Source organism: Onychostoma macrolepis, chromosome 13 (assembly GCF_012432095.1).
Source record: "Onychostoma macrolepis isolate SWU-2019 chromosome 13, ASM1243209v1, whole genome shotgun sequence".
Lineage (NCBI taxonomy): Eukaryota > Metazoa > Chordata > Actinopteri > Cypriniformes > Cyprinidae > Onychostoma > Onychostoma macrolepis.
Window position 1 is genome coordinate 28,493,193 of NC_081167.1, and position 20,110 is coordinate 28,513,302.

At 34.5% G+C, this 20,110-nt stretch overlaps 1 protein-coding gene across 1 annotated transcript in view; it reads right to left on the bottom strand.

Annotated features, from left to right (window-relative positions):
- slc29a1a (solute carrier family 29 member 1a) overlaps window positions 1-20,110 on the bottom strand; it is a 49,291-nt gene that overhangs the window by 12,326 nt on the left and 16,855 nt on the right. Inside the window, 2 exon segments of the mRNA XM_058796724.1 lie at window positions 2,111-2,192; window positions 2,276-2,354. Coding sequence (XP_058652707.1) covers window positions 2,111-2,192; window positions 2,276-2,301 — 108 coding nt within the window. The 5' untranslated portion in view covers window positions 2,302-2,354.

The window sequence follows — 20,110 nt, forward strand, 5'->3', positions numbered from 1 at the left end:
GACCCCAAACACACCGCCAAGATGACAACTGATGAAGCTGAAGGTGAAAGTGATGGAGTTATATTTAGAGGACAGTAAATTTGTACTTCTATACAAGCTGCACATTGACTACTCTAAAATATATCCAAGTTTCATTTGTGTAGTACTGTCCCTTGAGAAGATATACAAAAATTTTTGCTGAAATGTGAGGGGTGTACTCACTTTTGTGAGATACTGTATATACACTTTACTTTTCAACACATTCTGAATTTCACACACACATATATTTACATTTCCACACATATGTATTCTTTATTCTTACATACCTACATTCTAACTCGTATACATACTGCATATTGTCACTTTCACATATTTTGCATACTTCAGTTTTTTGTTCTTGTTGTTGTTTTTTGCTATCCATTACTTCCTCTTTAAAGGGTTATTCCACCCCAAAATGAAAATTGTCATTAATCACTTACCCTCATGTCGTTCCAAACCCATAAAAGCTTTGTTCATCTTCGGAACACAATTAAAGATATTTTGGATGAAAACCGGGAGGTTTGTGACTGTCCCATTGACTGCCAAACAATTAACACTGTCAAGGCCCATAAAAGTATAAAAAACATCATCAGAATAGTCCATCTGCGTAACGTTATGAAGCTACGAGAATACTTTTTGTACGAAAAAAAAAAAAAACTATTTGTCTCCTCTACGTCAGCGTAGTACCATTTTGGAGATGTAGGGCTGCACGATATATCGTTTCAGCATTGATATCGCGATATGCACATCCGCGATAGTCACATCGATTTTTAGTATACTGACCGTTATATTTATACTGATCGTTTTCGCGACAGCTATCACGTCACGTCACGCCACCCCGCGACGCACTGTCTTCACTGGACGCGAAAAAGCGACCGTTGCAAATCCTTTGAACTTTGTGTCAGTACGTCATAAAAAGAATGAGGGATTTACTCGCAAGGATTTGCCGTGTCGCGCCGCATCCAGTGTAGACGGCATCACTGATTATAATGGGTTCTATTGTATTTTGTCAGCGCCCTTTGTAGACACGGTGAGAGTCACTCAGATATATGTGAACACTCAATTCCATTCAGTTTCGTGTCTATTTGTGCCTGAAATGACATACGCGCGAAACTGTCAAAATGCATGTCTCTGCAAGTATCCTTGTAAACACAGTTGCTTATGGCTTAGGTGAAGGTAAACAATTGATAAAGAAAATGGATAGTATAGGCTCACAGCAGTTTAATGTTCCTAAGGCTTTCTGTGTCATGAATGTTAATCAAACAGCAAAACAAAGAGAAAAATCACTTTTGTAGCTTTAACAGATTTATTAGATTTAATTTATACAGTGTTATTTTACATTTGATTATTCAACCAGTATACCTGAATACTGTTAGACTTACTGGAAAAATATAAAGCACTGTTTATTTATTTTATATCTTTGTTCTATTATATTTATCTATGTTTGTAATTTGTTCATTTTTCTATGCTGATTTACTCACCTACAATATTTTTTTTCCAAATAGAGCTTTTCAAGTCATCTGGAGTTTTTTTTTTTTTCTTTCATATCGCAATATATATCGCAGAAATACAAAATATCGCAATGTGAGTTTTTTCCAATATCGCAGATATTCTCCAAAATGGCGCCACGCTGACGTAGAGGAGACGAATTGTTGAAAAAAGTTGTTTTTCTTTGTGTACAAAAAGTATTCTCGTAGCTTCATAACATTACGGTTGAACCACCGATGGCAGATGGACTATTCTGACGATGTTTTTATACTTTTATGGGCCTTGATAGTGTTATTTACTTGGCAGTCAATGGGAAAGTCACAAATCTCCTGGTTTTCATCCAAAATATCTTAAATTGTGTTCCAAAGATGACCAAAGCTTTTACGGGTTTGGGACGACATGGGGGAAAGTGATTAATGACAAAATTTTCATTTTGAGGTGGAGTAACCCTTTAAAAGCAATATTCATTTTTGCTTCATTCTGTATTAGCATTTGGGGAGAATGAGCACTCCAAATCCAATAGAGTTCACAAGATGATGGATTTATCTAATAATGTGCCATTAAAGTTTGTCATTATCAGTGGTTTCAACAAGACAATGGTTACCATGGTAGCAGTCATGAAGAAATTCCATGGTAGCAGAGTTCCCAGGCCCAGAATGAAGAATATGATCCATACAGCATTATACCTGGAAGACATGTCATGTTATTCACATGCAGTTTCATTATTGAGCAGTTGTTTCATATGAGAAAGTCACGCTCAAATATTTACTTGTCTTGTGGAGCGTTGGCTGTCATTGTGTTTGTCTGGCGGATCTGTCACTGATGTGTTTCAGAATCTGGCATCAAATCTGAAATCATATGGAGACAGCCTTCATTCAGTGATAATGAACCACAACGCCACAGACGATCTATTGTTTTCGCCATTTCAAACCCAATAAACACATTTTTGTGAAATGTTCAGCTTGAAAAGTACGCTTGTGCTGCGTTTCTCTACAATCAAAGCTTTTGATTCAATAAACTAATGATATTTAGATATTTTTAAGAATGACTAAATGTCCAAATAATTCCTGAGATCACTGTAGGTCTCAGTATTTACCATGTAAGCATCCATCATTATTGCATTTTGTTCAAAAATATGTTGATAATGGATATTCTGCCAGCAATAACACAAACATGCTGTAAAATCTAAATGAATGTTTATATTTTTATTTCAGTGTCATTTTTCTTGCAATTAGCCTAAATCTCTAAAACAATATTTTAAATATCTCACATATTCTGCTTTATTAAGCCTCGGGTATAGAGTTCATATAACAACAAAATGAGATTTGAGAAAAATCTCCAACCCTCAAGGAACGAATCACAAAATCCTCTGCGCTCAAGGAAGGGCGAAATATTGATTATTGATCCTTCAATTCTTTGAGAATATAAATAAACAGAGAATGAGAAACTAATAAACTCCAGGACAGACATCCTCAGTGTTTCTACTTGCTGGAATTTCCATTAATACTGATACCTGTGAATTCAATTTATCAATGTATTTGTATGAAACTTTTTACAGTTTAAGTCTTGGAAATGGATTCTGTTGCTCTTAAATGATGTGCTTCAGCATGTTGTTTCAGACGATAATGAGAGACTGATGTCGGTTTCTACCATCTCCATGGACCATAATAAAGCTTTCTGTATACTAATCTGCTTAAATGATGATGTTTACGGTGCATAAACAAATATGGATGCCTTATTGACGACAATAACCTTAAAGACATGCTTGAAACTGATGCATCATCCTCCTCCAAAAAGCATACTTTCCGCAGTCACATAAACACACTTCCTGATGTTTCTGTACACACAGAGGACACTGAAGTACGTTTCATTCAAACAGCTGTCATGATATACAAAACAGACCTCTTAGTGAAGAGATTTATTGGCTAACAGGAGGTCAAAATTAGTCATTTTTTATGCTACTTCATTGTACATTCGTAATGGAGAGAAGATTCATTTTAAATAAATTTAAAAGTTGCATTTCATACTGTGTTGTACCACTTCTTAAAAACATTGAGAAATAGGTTTTCTCCACAGATACTGAAATAGTGTATAATAATCAGTATTTTTCAAAGAAACTAAGAAAAGTGCTCTTTTCTCTGTTATTCTCTTCTGGAAATGAAAGTAATTTTGCTGCATTAGAAAATCTGCACAGTAATTTCAGTAATCAGGTTTTGGTAAACAGGTCAAAATGCTATGGTAAGGTAATCAGTATTTTCCAAAAGAAACTAAAACATGAGTTCTTTTTCCTGCTATTCTCTTCTGGAGTAACTTCACAATGCACAGTAATTTAAGTAATGAGGTTATGGAAAACAGGTTAATGCACTTATGCATAGACAGAAAACTTTGAAAACAAAAATTATATTAAATCAACTATGCTGATTTCTCTATTAAAACAACAACAAAAAAAATTATCTAAAAAAATGCTCTATTTTAACGAGTATTACAGCTCCACCTTTCCATGTGCATTTCCAATTTTTTAAACATTTATTATTATTATCATCATCAATGTCGCAAACAGTTGTGGTGCTTAATATTTTTGTGGAAACCGCCATACATGTTTCAGGATTCTTTAATGAACAGAAAGTTCAAAAGAGCAGCATTTATTTTAAATAGAAATCTTTTGTAACAATGTCTTTAATGACACTTTTGGTCAGTTTGATGCATCCTTGCTGACTAAAAGTATTAAATCATTTAAAGAAATAGTTGAATGGTAGTACAGCATTTATTATATAAATATTCTGAAGGAGCATATGCATTTATATATACTTTTTATATTTTATAAATTTATATATAAATTATATAAAATGTCTTTATAGTTTGTCATAATAGCCAAAACATTTTTAATAATTGTTTAATTGTTCATTCTTACTCATACACGCAGTAATGTTTAAAAGACATCCGTCTTTACTCATTAAAAGCCTTATCTGCGCAAACACCTTTCCATGTGCATTTCCAATGCATCACCATGACCAAACGAGCCTGTAGCACAACCAATTTACATAATTGATGTAATTTGACCAAATTGTGTTACAACCATTGGAAATCTCAGTCACGCTGAGAAAATCTGACTGGATTCTGATTGACCTAACTCTTGTGATCACATGTCCAAACTACTATCTAAAACACAAAAAATTATCATCTCTTACCAATACAGGCACTTTATGCTTTCATAAGGCAACTATATTAATCATACCACCACTTAAACCAAGTCAAGATGACCTCTTAAGGCAACATGCATTCAGCTGCAGAAACTCTAGCCTATATTTTACTTCAGAGTTAAAAGGGAGATCATTAATTTAGTGGACGCAATACATGCTGTGGTTAGCTGATAATGACTGAAAGCTAATGAAGCATTTCCACCTTGGACTTCTCTGCCCTAGGGTTGGCAGGCATGAGAGGTTCTGTGGAAGTCCGGGAATGGAGCGATATATCAACAAAACCTGATGTGATCACATTCAGAACTACATTCATATAAAATGGGTTTATGTTTTCATATAAGCACAACCAAACGTGTGAACAACATCTGATGAACTGTGTGAACACACACAACAAATGCCATTAATGCAAAATTAAAAAATGATTGTGTTTATTTTTAAGATTCAAAAGTTTGGGGCCTGTATGATTTTTTAAAATGTTTTTGAAAGGAGTCTCTTAGCCTACTCACCGAAGTTGCATTTATTTCCACAAAAATATAGTAAAAACTGCATTATTATGAAACACTATTACAATCTGAAATGTTTTCCACTGTATTATAAATTAAAATGTAATTTATTCCTGTGATGCAAAGCTGAATTTTCAGTCTTGAGTTTCACATGATCAATCATTCTAATATGCAGCTCAAGAAACATTTATTATTATTATCATCAATGTCGCAAACAGTTGTGGTGCTTAATATTTTTGTGGAAACCGCCATACATGTTTCAGGATTCTTTAATGAACAGAAAGTTCAAAAGAGCAGCATTTATTTGAAATAGAAATCTTTTGTAACAATGTCTTTAATGACACTTTTGGTCAGTTTGATGCATCCTTGCTGACTAAAATATTAAATCAATTAAAGAAATAGTTGAATGGTAGTACAGCATTTATTATATAAATATTCTGAAGGAGCATATGCATTTATATATATACTTTTTATATTTTATAAATTTATATATAAATTATATAAAATGTCTTTATAGTTTGTCATAATAGCCAAAACATTTTTAATAATTGTTTAATTGTTCATTCTTACTCATACACGCAGAAATGTTTAAAAGACATCCGTCTTTACTCATTAAAAGCCTTATTTGTGCGAACAACCAGTCCTATTACATTTTTCCAAACCCTTGCCAATAACATCTCTGATTTATAGTGTACAATCACTTCCAGATCAGCTCATGCGCCAAATCTGAAAGAGGTCATCTAAACCTTCCATTTCTACATGAGCCACTGCGCACAGTCATAGCTGCACTCCACAAATTAATCCCAGCAGCCTGCAATCACTCAGTCGCCCGGTTTGGTACACCACCGTCCTGAAAAACACCTCTGGCCAGTTTACCGGACTGTTCTCTGACACGGCTTCCAGGGAGTGCTTCTAAAAGCTCCCTCAGTGGCTCCATGTTTCACAACAAAGCTGCAGAGTCCTGAAATAGTCTGTCTGTTGGGGTGTTGAGCCTTGAGCGGACCTGGCAAGAGGGTTTGTAACCTGAGAATATCAGCAGCACATTCAAGAACAAGCTCAGAACAGATTTCAGTTCAAGAGGCCCTGCGAACCAATTCTAGCTGTCTATCTCCACAGCACAAGAACAAGGGGACGGGTGGGAATTATATTAAGAAATAAATCATTCTGGTGCAGATTCACTTAATGATCCTGTTTCTTACCCGTTCTTTTAGGAAAGCTTTGAAAGGTTTGGTTGAATTATTCCTCTAATTAGTGCTGGGCGGTATGACCAAAAATGTATATCACGGTATTTTTCAAAATTATACCGGTTTCACGGTATATGACGGTATTTATTTTTTTCATGCATGATCGGGTGTTAACCACATTTTCTACTGATTGAGGGAGGAAAAACTGCAGTAGATTGACTTAGAATGCCCTATTTTACTGTCATGATGAGCGAATATTGTAGAAAAATTCCACACTAAATAGTGACTAAACACGACCCATTAATACATGTTAACCAGGAGTCATTTTCATTTATAATCGCGACATCGTCTGATAAAATCAACATGCATCTAACGTTATAATAAAGAGCGGCTATGCGGTGGTTTTGGCTATATTACTATTTTGTCTCATGCAGCGCACTGCCTGCGTCTGAGTAAACTAAAACAAAAAGTGCATAATATTAACAGACGAACTATGCTCATATTTGTAATTCCAAACAGTCGCGATGCGGCCAAATGAATGCGGTGCTTCTCTGCCGCCGCTGCACAGAACAGACGCAGAGAGATGCGACGCTGCGCTGGGAGTCAGATCTCGCTCATGGGGCAGCACTGGCGACATCTTCCAACTGAACCATAGCTAAGGTTTATCCAAAACATTCGCTAGGTTTGTCAGTTTGTATATTCTATGGAAAAAGCCGCTAAAAGGGTTTGAAAGTTGCTAAATATAGTGCTAAAGTCATGCTCGTGTGTGTGACGAGCTGGTGGCGCGCGTGGATATTGTGGATGAGTTCTTCTGTGTCATCACGTTCTACTAGTTCTACAGCTTCAGAACACGCTTAGTAACACATACAGCTGTGTTCTTGCCACAATGCAATAGTGAAAAGAGACCCCTCTCAAACAGTGTGTCGCGTTGCGAACGTTATTTAAATAACACCGGTATTGAGGTATTTTAAAAATTCATATCATAAGAAAAATAAACACCGGTATTCGGTATGAACCGGTATACCGCCCAGCACTACCTCTAATAAAACTGTAAACATTCAAAAACTGTTGATTCTTTATTGTAACGGAATATTAGAATATTTAGAATAAAAATGGTTCCCAATTCCCAACTCAAGACCTGGTTGAATTTCACAATTGCTACTACAATTAAAAAGAAAATTAAGTTTCCAAAAGAGGGTTTTTGCTTCAATGTAACTGACAAACCATTTTTGTTTTCCCAACAAACTTTTCAGCAATCAGTTCTTTAAAGAACCATTTTTATTCTCAGTGTGAAGAATATTTCAATAATTTAAAGAACCTTTTCCACTATAAAGTATGGCTGGGCGATATATAGAATATTACAGATATATTATCGTGAATAATCAATATAAAATTACAGAATATCGAATATTGTTGAAAATTAAGATTAATAAAGGTTCTTTTATAGTGGAAAAAAGTTCTTTATATTATTAAAATGTTCTTCACACTAAGAAAAAATGGTTCTTTTAAGAACTGTTAGCTGAAAGGTTCTTTAAAGGGTTCTTCTAGAGATGTTCCGATACCCTTTTTCCCTTCCCGATACCGATTCCGATACCTAGGCTCAGGGTATCGGCCGATACAGAATACTGATCCGATACCTGGGTGTGTATCTGGTTATACAGTTGTATGTACTACTAGACCTGTATGAATTGATACAATTATTTTAGGGTGTGCTTCACCATATATAGATAGACAGATAGATAGATAGTCTGGCGAGTAATTTTAACTGAATTTAGGACCGGTGGTGGTCATTCAGTGTTTCTGTAAAAATGGGGAAAAACTATCAATAATACTGATAAGATAATAATCATACTATGAATTATACTAAGAACAATATAAAACGCACTAATGATTAACTTGCTGCTGGATTCATGAATATTAATCACGTTGTCTGCATTGGCTCGAACGGATTTGCTGAAATCAAAACAGGGACGATAATAGGTGAGCGCCAGCCAATGAGATTGTTGTTTGCGCATTAGCTCCGCCTACTACCGGAGAACCCGGCAGTTAAGCTGAAGAATTCCAAAGGAACTCCGTTATTTTGACAGAAAAATACAACAAAGAATAACGTTTACATACCGTGCAGAATTGACGCGCTACATGTAAGACTCCCTCGCTCCCTCTCCCTCTCTGCGTGAGAGGAAAAAAGCAAAGCGACGGCGAGTCGTGCGCTTCACACTAGAGCTTACGGTACGTCAAATACAGCTGTGCTGCGCATTCATTCAGATGAACTGAAAAATAGATCGCTTGACGGAGAGAGAAACTCTGAAGCGCTCAGAGTGTTCAGCGAGTGACAATATATCTGTGCTAAACTTATACATAGCCTCCCAGTAAAATCTGATCATTTATTAGCCAGTGGCTAATATTAGACATCATTTAGTCGCCCAGGGTGAAGATTAGTCGCATATGCGAGTGATTTAACTTTTGGCAATGTGCTAGCACGTTTGTATTTCTTCTTCGCTGCTCTAAATAGTGGTTGCTTGAACACAGCACAGCTTCCTGTGTTTGCATTCTGAGCAGCGAAGAAGAACTGATTTCCGATTTGCAGTGTTAAGCAAAGCTAGCGCGCATAACTATAGGTCTTGTTTGAAAATGGTATCGGATCGGTACATGGGTTCAAGTACTCGCCGATAACGATGCCAGAATTTTTTGTGGTATCGGTGGAATTTCCGATACTAGTATCGGAATCGGAACAACCCTAGGTTCTTCTACAGTATATGGAATAACTGTGAAACCTTTATTTTTAAAAGTGTAGGCAATTCCCTTCCTCCTGAAAACTAGCCAAGAAGTGCTTATGTGGTTCAGCAACTAGTTTCCCATCTGAAAGAGTTTCAGTCCCAGTGGGAACATAGTAGGGCTGCCACTAACGACTATTTTTATTTCGATTAATCTATCAACTAATTTATCAATTAATCGATTAATCTTAACAATTAATTTCCCACAAAAAAAATAAAAATCAACAATTTTACTTAAGAATATTTTATTAAACCAAATGAAATCCAAATTTCTATTAAATACTTTTTTAAAGCAAAAGTAAAGTGCAACAGAGTGCAAGAAGCAAGTGTCCATCTCATAGTCCTTATCACTGAAATCAAAGTTCAGTATTATAGTGTAAGAATGACAACATATCCACGTGTTCTAGTCTACTAATAATAAAATTATAATCAAAAAAACACTTTTTAAAGGAGTATTTACCAGAATTTATTTAGGTGAAAAATGTAAATGTGCAGTATTTCTGGGGAAAAACTAATAAAATACTTTTTAATATAAAATCAATTAATTGGAGATGCTTTTTATTATTAAAAGAAAGAGTACAGAAAAATGAAAATGGAAAAAAACTGAATTTGGAAATAAAACGGATTTCATAGGGCCCTATATATTTTTTTTTTTTTTTTTTATGGAAATAAAAATAGATTTAAGTGAACAATAGCTTTTAAAAAGACTTAAAATACATATATAATAGCAATGATGCAATAATAATTAGTTCAAATAAAGTATCAAAAGCAAGAAATCATATGGTTTTATTGAACAAAACTGCATAATTTACCCCCAGCTGCACAGGGCAAAATGCGGTATGTGAATTGCACTGATCTAAAAAGACTGTTAGGGTGCACCATATCTCCTTTAGGAATATCTCAGCCAGCCCTATTAAGAACCTTTTGTGCAATGCAAAGGATGATAAAGTTTCTTCATGCAACCACTGATCGAGTAAAGAACCTTATGTAAAGAACCACCCCACCTCTGCTAAACAATACCCAATTTCTATAACAAAAACCCCCATGGATTTAGTGTTGTCACAGAAGAACAGCAGGCCATGATTACATTTATTTTCCATAACTCATTCTTAAAGTGCTGTGAGGCAGCTGGGCAGCAGGCCTGTTTTCTCTACTGGATATCATTCAAGAGTAAGAAGCTCACAATTGGCTGGAGCATAAGGCTGAAAAAATGAGGATAGGGCTTTGGGTTGTGAAAACTAGGTGTTAGAAGAATGTAGCCAGCTGATTGGAGGCAAACCACTTAGGAAACCCACCTAGGTTTTGGCAGTTTTAAGCCTAACGCGAGCATGCGGCCAGATTTGCCCGCCATGCATGCATACACCACATGAGTTACATTAGAAACATTTGCCTGCTTTGGAACTGACTGAATCTGTCCATGATAAAGCTCACATGAATCTCATCTAAATAGCATGAGAAGTCCATCTACTGTCCAAGCCACAAGCACATGCATCAGCATCATGACACTTCAAGATCAACATTTGTGGAAAACTAAACACCACAGAAAGCAAAACAGTGAAATAAACTGAGCAATTTAATTATTATAAACACAATCAATCAGGATCCAAACTTCTTTTTTTTTTTCATTTCTTTAAACTGCTCAGTTTCATAGAATTAACCCTTCCTGATGGTATGTACATGTGTCAAAATCAATAAATAAAATAATCTTTTATCGAGTAAATAAGAAACAATACAATCTCAAAAAGCATTGTATTTGCTATGATAAAAGTGAACGGTGTCATATTTTAGGAGTATACTATCATACATGTTCAAAACTTTCCTTTAAAAAGTCTTGTAAAAATCTCTAGCATCATATCACAGCAAATGCCACTTCATTGAATGTTTCAGCTAAGGTTACAGTTTGTATACACCAAATAAGCACAGGAGCTGTGTTTACTACTTATATGGTGCTTTTGTCCTTTTTGGAGTTGATAAGCTTCTAGTCACTTTGAACTATCAATGTATAACACATTTATGAAGACTCTACGGGTTTAGTGTTATATTGACATTATATACATTTTGGGTTAACTAGTACTCTAACTGTCCAAATATTTTAGGGGTGAAAAACACAAAGACTGCCAATGTAGCTACAGATCTCAGGTGTTCTTTACTAGTAGCAGTCACTAAACTATTCTTAAAAACGAAACAAGAAAATGGGCACATGGTTAACCACGCGATTCTGGCTAATCTGTCATCTGTAAGTCATCAGCTCACGTAAAATACCCTGCGCCAAAAACACAAAAAAAAGCGCGATCAAACTGTCAAGCATAGTAAACATCACAGCATCGTTTCACTTGCTTCTATGTATATTCAAGTCACCAACCAATGCACATTACACTGAACACATGCATACCACACAACCCCAAAGTTACTCAAATAAAAGCATACAAGTTTACGTTAGTTAAGCCGCGCGCCAACACTACATCACGTTCCTTAACTACACGTGGTGAGCAACGAACAATAAAATAAATACTCCGTTTAACAAATTCACAAACTTAAGTCAACACAGATCTACAAATAGTGAAAATAACTTGGTTATAATAACTATCACTGGATGTTTCTAAAGAATGTTTTTAAATAATTTGGCGCTAAATTTAACATGCTCTCCAGCCAAACATATAAAACAACAAAGCACGGCATACACGTGCTTGAAATACTGGGCGCATCGGTACCAAAAAAAACACAGTAGAACACTCTTTATTCAACTTTTGACCATCGATGTTTGAAAATACAGGTTTCAAACGAAAAGTATCACAACAGAAACTCGCGCGATAAACGTGAACGTCAGAAAAGTACACGAGATGTAAGTAAAATACTGTAGTAAAAACCGAGCCCTACCTTCACGTGTGGAGAGTAGAAGAGACCGCGTAATCTGAGCGAGTTTAACCCACAGACAAAAATTTTGAGGAGGGACTGTCCTATGCACACTACTGTGATGATCATGATGATAGCTAGAGGCGAGCTTCACTAAAGTAGGGTGCAATAAAACTAGATCTTGATCTTTTTCAAAAATAACAACAACAATACTACCGCATTATATCATGTTTGGGGCGGACTAAAACGTTTCTGTTTCAGAAGCTACAAATTAAAAGTTTGGACACACTTGACAAAGTGTTTAAGTGCTTGAAATTAGTTTTTTTGAGAAATGTAATTTGTGCCAACTAATGAATTTCTTCACAGACACATTTTCTATTATCTTCACATTCATTCATGAAAGAAAGAAATTCTGGAAGCCCGTTTCCGCCACTGAATAAAAAAATAAAAAAGGTTATTGCGACTTTTTATCTCAGAATTCTGAGATATAAAGTCGCAATTCTGAGATATAAACTCGTAATTCTGAGATATAAAGTCGCAATTCTGAGATATAAACTCGCAATTCTGAGATATAAACTCGCAATTCTGACTTTTTTTCTCAGAATTCTGAGATATAAACTCGCAATTCTGAGATATAAACTAGCAATTCTGAGATATAAAGTCGCAATTCTGAGATATAAACTCGCAATTCTGACTTCTTTTCTCAGAATTGCGACTTTATATCTCAGAATTGCAACTTTATATCTCAGAATTCTGAGAAAAAGTCAGAATTGCGAGTTTATATCTCAGAATTGCGAGTTTATATCTCAGAATTGCTAGTTTATATCTCAGAATTGCGACTTTATATCTCAGAATTGCGACTTTATATCTCAGAATTCTGAGAAAAAGTCAGAATTGAAGTTTATATCTCAGAATTCTGAGAAAAAGTCAGAATTGCGAGTTTATATCTCAGAATTGCGACTTTATATCTCAGAATTCTGAGAAAAAAAGTCAGAATTGCGAGTTTATATCTCAGAATTGCGAGTTTATATCTCAGAATTCTGAGAAAAAAAGTCAGAATTGCGAGTTTATATCTCAGAATTGCTAGTTTATATCTCAGAATTGCGAGTTTATATCTCAGAATTGCGAGTTTATATCTCAGAATTGCGACTTTATATCTCAGAATTCTGAGAAAAAGTCAGAATTGCGAGTTTATATCTCAGAATTGCGAAGTTTATATCTCAGAATTGCGACTTTATATCTCAGAATTACGAGTTTATATCTCAGAATTGCGACTTTATATCTCAGAATTCTGAGATATAAAGTCGCAATTCTGAGATATAAACTCGCAATTCTGAGATATAAACTCGCAATTCTGACTTATTTTCTCAGAATTGTGAAATATAAAGTCGCAATTCTGAGATATAAACTAGCAATTCTGAGATATAAACTCGCAATTCTGAGATATAAACTCGCAATTCTGACTTTTTCTCAGAATTCTGAGATATAAAGTCGCAATTCTGAGATATAAACTCGCAATTCTGACTTCTTTTCTCAGAATTCTGAGATATAAAGTCGCAATTCTGAGATATAAACTCAATTCTGAGATATAAACCGCACTTGACTTTTTCTCAGAATTCTGAGATATAAAGTCGCAATTCTGAGATATAAACTAGCAATTCTGAGATATAAACTCGCAATTTGAGATATAAACTCGCATAATTCTGACTTTTTCTCAGAATTGTGAGATATAAAGTCGCAATTTGAGATATAAACTCGCAATTCTGAGATATAAACCGCAATTGCGACTTTTTATCTCCCAATTCAGACTTTTTTTCTCGCAATTGCGAGTTTATATCTCACAACTCTGATTTTCTCAAGACAATGAACTCGTGTAAGGCTTTGCTATGGAAGCCTGCTTCCACCACTGAATAAAAAATAAAAAGGTTATTGCGACTTTTTATCTCAGAATTCTGACTTTTTCTCAGAATTCTGAGATATAAAGTCGCAATTTGAGATATAAACTCGCAATTCTGAGATATAAACCGCAATTCTGACTTTTTCTCAGAATTCTGAGATATAAACTCGCAATTCTGAGATATAAACTCGCAATTCTGAGATATAAACTCGCAATTCTGAGATATAAACTCGCAATTCTGAGATATAAACTCAATTCTGAGATATAAACTAGCAATTCTGAGATATAAACTCGCAATTCTGAGATATAAACTCGCAATTCTGACTTTTTCTCAGAATTCTGAGATATAAAGTCGCAATTCTGAGATATAAACTCGCAATTCTGACTTCTTTTCTCAGAATTCTGAGATATAAACTCGCAATTCTGAGATATAAACTCGCAATTCTGAGATATAAACTGCATAATTCTGACTTCTTTTCTCAGAATTGTGAAATATAAAGTCGCAATTCTGAGATATAAACTAGCAATTCTGAGATATAAACTCGCAATTCTGAGATATAAACTCGCAATTCTGACTTTTTCTCAGAATTCTGAGATATAAAGTCGCAATTCTGAGATATAAACTCGCAATTCTGAGATATAAACTCGCAATTGCGACTTTTTATCTCCCAATTCAGACTTTTTTTTCTCGCAATTGCGAGTTTATATCTCACAACTCTGATTTTCTCGCACAATGAACTCGGTGTAAGGCTTTGCTATGGAAGCCCGTTTCCACCACTGAATAAAAAAATAAAAAAGGTTATTGCGACTTTTTATCTCAGAATTCTGACTTTTTTTCTCAGAATTGTGAGATATAAAGTCGCAATTCTGAGATATAAAGTCGCAATTCTGAGATATAAACTCGCAATTCTGACTTTTTTTCTCAGAATTCTGAGATATAAACTCGCAATTCTGAGATATAAACTAGCAATTCTGAGATATAAAGTCGCAATTCTGAGATATAAACTCGCAATTCTGACTTCTTTTCTCAGAATTGTGAGATAAAAAGTCGCAATTCTGAGATATAAACTCGCAATTCTGAGATATAAACTCTAATTCTGACTTTTTCTCAGAATTCTGAGATATAAACTCGCAATTCTGAGATATAAACTCAATTCTGACTTTTTCTCAGAATTCTGAGATATAAACTCGCAATTCTGAGATATAAAGTCGCAATTCTGAGATATAAACTAGCAATTCTGAGATATAAACTCGCAATTCTGAGATATAAACTCGCATAATTCTGACTTTTTCTCAGAATTCTGAGATATAAAGTTGCAATTCTGAGATATAAAGTCGCAATTCTGAGAAAAGAAGTCAGAATTGCGAGTTTATATCTCAGAATTGCGACTTTATATCTCAGAATTGCTAGTTTATATCTCAGAATTGCGAGTTTATATCTCAGAATTCTGAGAAAAAAAGTCAGAATTGCGAGTTTATATCTCAGAATTGCAACTTTATATCTCAGAATTGCGACTTTATATCTCAGAATTCTGAGAAAAAAAGTCAGAATTCTGAGATAAAAAGTCGCAATAACCTTTTTTAATTTTTTATTCAGTGGTGGAAACGGGCTTCCATAGCAAAGCCTTACACGGAGTTCATTGTGCGAGAAAATCAGAGTTGTGAGATATAAACTCACAATTGCGAGAAAAAAAAGTCTGAATTGGGAGATAAAAAGTCGCAATTCTGAGAAAAAGTCAGAATTATGAGTTTATATCTCAGAATTGCGAAGTTTATATCTCAGAATTGCGACTTTATATCTCACAATTCTGAGAAAAAGTCAGAATTATGAAGTTTATATCTCAGAATTGCGAGTTTATATCTCAGAATTGCGAAGTTTATATCTCAGAATTGCAGTTTATATCTCAGAATTTGAGATATAAACTCGCATAATTCTGAGATATAAAGTCGCAATTCTGAGATATAAACTCGCAATTCTGAGATATAAACTCGCACTTGACTTTTTTCTCAGAATTCTGAGATATAAACTCAATTCTGAGATATAAACTCGCAATTCTGAGATATAAACTCGCAATTCTGAGATATAAACTCGCACTTGACTTCTTTTCTCAGAATTGTGAGATATAAAGTCGCAATTCTGAGATATAAACTCGCAATTCTGAGATATAAACTCGCAATTCTGACTTTTTTTCTCAGAATTCTGAGATATAAACTCGCAATTCTGACTTTTTTCTCAGAATTCTGAGATATAAAGTCGCAATTTGAGATATAAAGTCGCAATTCTGAGATATAAACTCGCAATTCTGAGATATAAACTCGCAATTCGGACTTTTTCTCAGAATTCTGAGATATAAAGTCGCAATTCTGAGATATAAACTCGCAATTCTGAGATATAAACTGCATAATTCTGACTTTTTCTCAGAATTGTGAGATATAAAGTCGCAATTCTGAGATATAAACTCGCAATTCTGAGATATAAACTCGCAATTCTGACTTTTTTTCTCAGAATTCTGAGATATAAACTCGCAATTCTGACTTTTTTTCTCAGAATTCTGATATAAAGTCGCAATTCTGAGATATAAACTAGCAATTCTGAGATATAAACTCGCAATTCTGAGATATAAACTCGCAATTCTGACTTCTTTTCTCAGAATTGTGAGATATAAACTAGCAATTCTGAGATATAAACTCGCAATTCTGAGATGTAAACTCGCAATTCTGACTTTTTTTCTCAGAATTTGAGATATAAACTCGCAATTCTGAGATATAAACTCGCAATTCTGACTTTTTTTCTCAGAATTCTGAGATATAAAGTCGCAATTCTGAGATATAAACTAGCAATTCTGAGATATAAACTCGCAATTCTGAGATATAAACTCGCAATTCTGACTTTTTCTCAGAATTGTGAGATATAAAGTCGCAATTCTGAGATATAAACTCGCAATTCTGTGATATAAACTGCATAATTCTGACTTTTTCTCAGAATTCTGAGATATAAAGTCGCAATTCTGAGATATAAAGTCGCAATTCTGAGATATAAACTCGCAATTCTGAGATATAAACTCGCAATTCGGACTTTTTCTCAGAATTCTGAGATATAAAGTCGCAATTCTGAGATATAAACTCGCAATTCTGAGATATAAACTCGCAATTCTGACTTTTTCTCAGAATTGTGAGATATAAAGTCGCAATTCTGAGATATAAACTCGCAATTCTGAGATATAAACTCGCAATTCTGACTTTTTCTCAGAATTCTGAGATATAAACTCGCAATTCTGACTTTTTCTCAGAATTCTGATATAAAGTCGCAATTCTGAGATATAAACTAGCAATTCTGAGATATAAACTCGCAATTCTGAGATATAAACTCGCAATTCTGACTTCTTTTCTCAGAATTGTGAGATATAAACTAGCAATTCTGAGATATAAACTCGCAATTCTGAGATGTAAACTCGCAATTCTGACTTTTTCTCAGAATTCTGAGATATAAACTCGCAATTCTGAGATATAAACTCGCACTTGACTTTTTCTCAGAATTCTGATTTCTTTTCTCAGAATTGTGAGATATAAAGTCGCAATTCTGAGATATAAACTAGCAATTCTGAGATATAAACTCGCAATTCTGAGATATAAACTCATAATTCTGACTTTTTCTCAGAATTGTGAGATATAAAGTCGCAATTCTGAGATATAAACTCGCAATTCTGTGATATAAACTCGCAATTCTGACTTTTTCTCAGAATTGTGAGATATAAAGTTGCAATTCTGAGATATAAACTCGCAATTCTGAGATATAAACTCGCAATTCTGACTTTTTTTCTCAGAATTCTGAGATATAAACTCGCAATTCTGACTTTTTTTCTCAGAATTCTGAGATATAAACTCGCAATTCTGAGATATAAACTCGCAATTCTAAGATATAAACTCACAATTGCGACTTTTTATCTCCCAATTCAGACTTTTTTTTCTCGCAATTGCGAGTTTATATCTCACAACTCTGATTTTTTCGCACAATGAACTCCGTGTAAGGCTTTGCTATGGAAGCCCGTTTCCGCCACTGAATAAAAAATAAAAAGGTTATTGCGACTTTTTATCTCAGAATTCTGATTTCTTTTCTCAGAATTGTGAGATATAAACTCGCAATTCTGAGATATAAACTTGCAATTCTGAGATATAAACTGCAATTCTGAGATATAAACTTCGCAATTCTGAGATATAAACTCGCAATTCTAAGATATAAACTCACAATTGCGACTTTTTATCTCCCAATTCAGACTTTTTTTTCTCGCAATTGCGAGTTTATATCTCACAACTCTGATTTTTTCGCACAATGAACTCCGTGTAAGGCTTTGCTATGGAAGCCCGTTTCCGCCACTGAATAAAAAAATAAAAAAGGTTATTGCGACTTTTTATCTCAGAATTCTGACTTCTTTTCTCAGAATTGTGAGATATAAACTCGCAATTCTGAGATATAAACTTGCAATTCTGAGATATAAACTCGCAATTCTGAGATATAAACTCGCAATTCTGACTTTTTTTCTCAGAATTCTGAGATATAAACTCGCAATTGCGACTTTTTATCTCGCAATTCTGACTTTTTTTTCTCGCAATTGCGAGTTTATATCTCACAACTCTGATTTTCTCGCACAAACATACAAATGACTAATTATTCTCCATTTCTGTGTTTTGCGCTCGCAGTTGGACAGTACCATTACCGCCGGGCAGGGTGCGGAGGGGGGATGGCGCCGTCGGCGCGCACGCGCTTTCATCTCTATGTTCTTGCTCTAGCATTATCTTATCTCCTGTATTTAATGTTGTAAGATATCGACCAAGCAAGACATCCCCGATGAAAATTGTAAATAAATTAAGGATTCATTATTTATTAGTTAGTAGCCTATTAGTTATTATTTTAAGTTTTTTTTTTTTGTTTTTTTTATTATTTTTATTTAGTCAATTATATATGAAGGGTTCAGATGCAAAGTTTTCAGTGTTATCTGAAATTTTCTTCTAAACTGAGAGCATTTTTCTCAGGTACAGCTTCTTTTCATTGTCATTAAAGTGAAATAACTGAACATAAACATAGGAGCCTGAGAAAAATGCTAATTTTAGAAGAAAATTTCAGATAGCACTTAGATGCTTTTGCATCTTCATATATAATTGACTAAATAATTTTAAAAAATACCTAAAATAATAACTAATACTAACTAATAAAGAATCCTTAATTTATTTACAATTTTCATCGGGGATGTCTTGCTTGGTCGATATCTTACAACATTAAATACAGGAGATAAGATAATGCTAGAGCAAGAACATAGAGATGAAAGCGCGTTTTATGCGAGAGTGAAGGAAATCCACCTGCGTGCATTCATATATTCACTCTCATGTTACAATAATACGCTCTGTACTTGACAGCTGTTGTTAAAATAACGCGATAGAAGCTGCCTCAAACTCAGAAATATAAAGAAATGAAGAATATTGTGTCTGAAAGCTGTGCGCGCCGACGGCGCCGTCCCCCCTCCGCACCCTGCCCGGCGGTAATGGTACTGTCCAACCGCGAGCGCAAAACACAGAAATGGAGAATAATTAGTAATTTGTATGTTTGTTCAAAAATCATATTCGGACGCAGCATTCATCTAGTTCATTTTGATAGTGCAAATTGAACAAAGCACTGCAAAGCCTTACACGGAGTTCATTGTGCGAGAAAATCAGAGTTGTGAGATATAAACTCGCAATTGCGAGAAAAAAGTCAGAATTGCGAGATAAAAAGTCGCAATTGCGAGTTTATATCTCAGAATTCTGAGAAAAAAAGTCAGAATTGCGACTTTATATCTCAAAATTGCGAGTTTATATCTCAGAATTGCGACTTTATATCTCAGAATTGCGAGTTTATATCTCAGAATTGTGAGTTTATATCTCAGAATTGTGAGACAAAAAGTCAGAATTGCGAGTTTATATCTCAGAATTGCGAGTTTATATCTCAGAATTCTGAGAAAAAAAGTCAGAATTCTGAGAAAAAAAGTCGCAATAACCTTTTTAATTTTTTTATTCAGTGGCGGAAACGGGCTTCCATAGAAACGGGCTTCCATAAGAAATAGATTGTAATGTTTCATAGTAGATAGGAACTCTAAACTTGGAAAAAGCATCCCATGAAGTAGATTGAGAGAATGTCCTAAAATCTACACAAAAAGAAGCT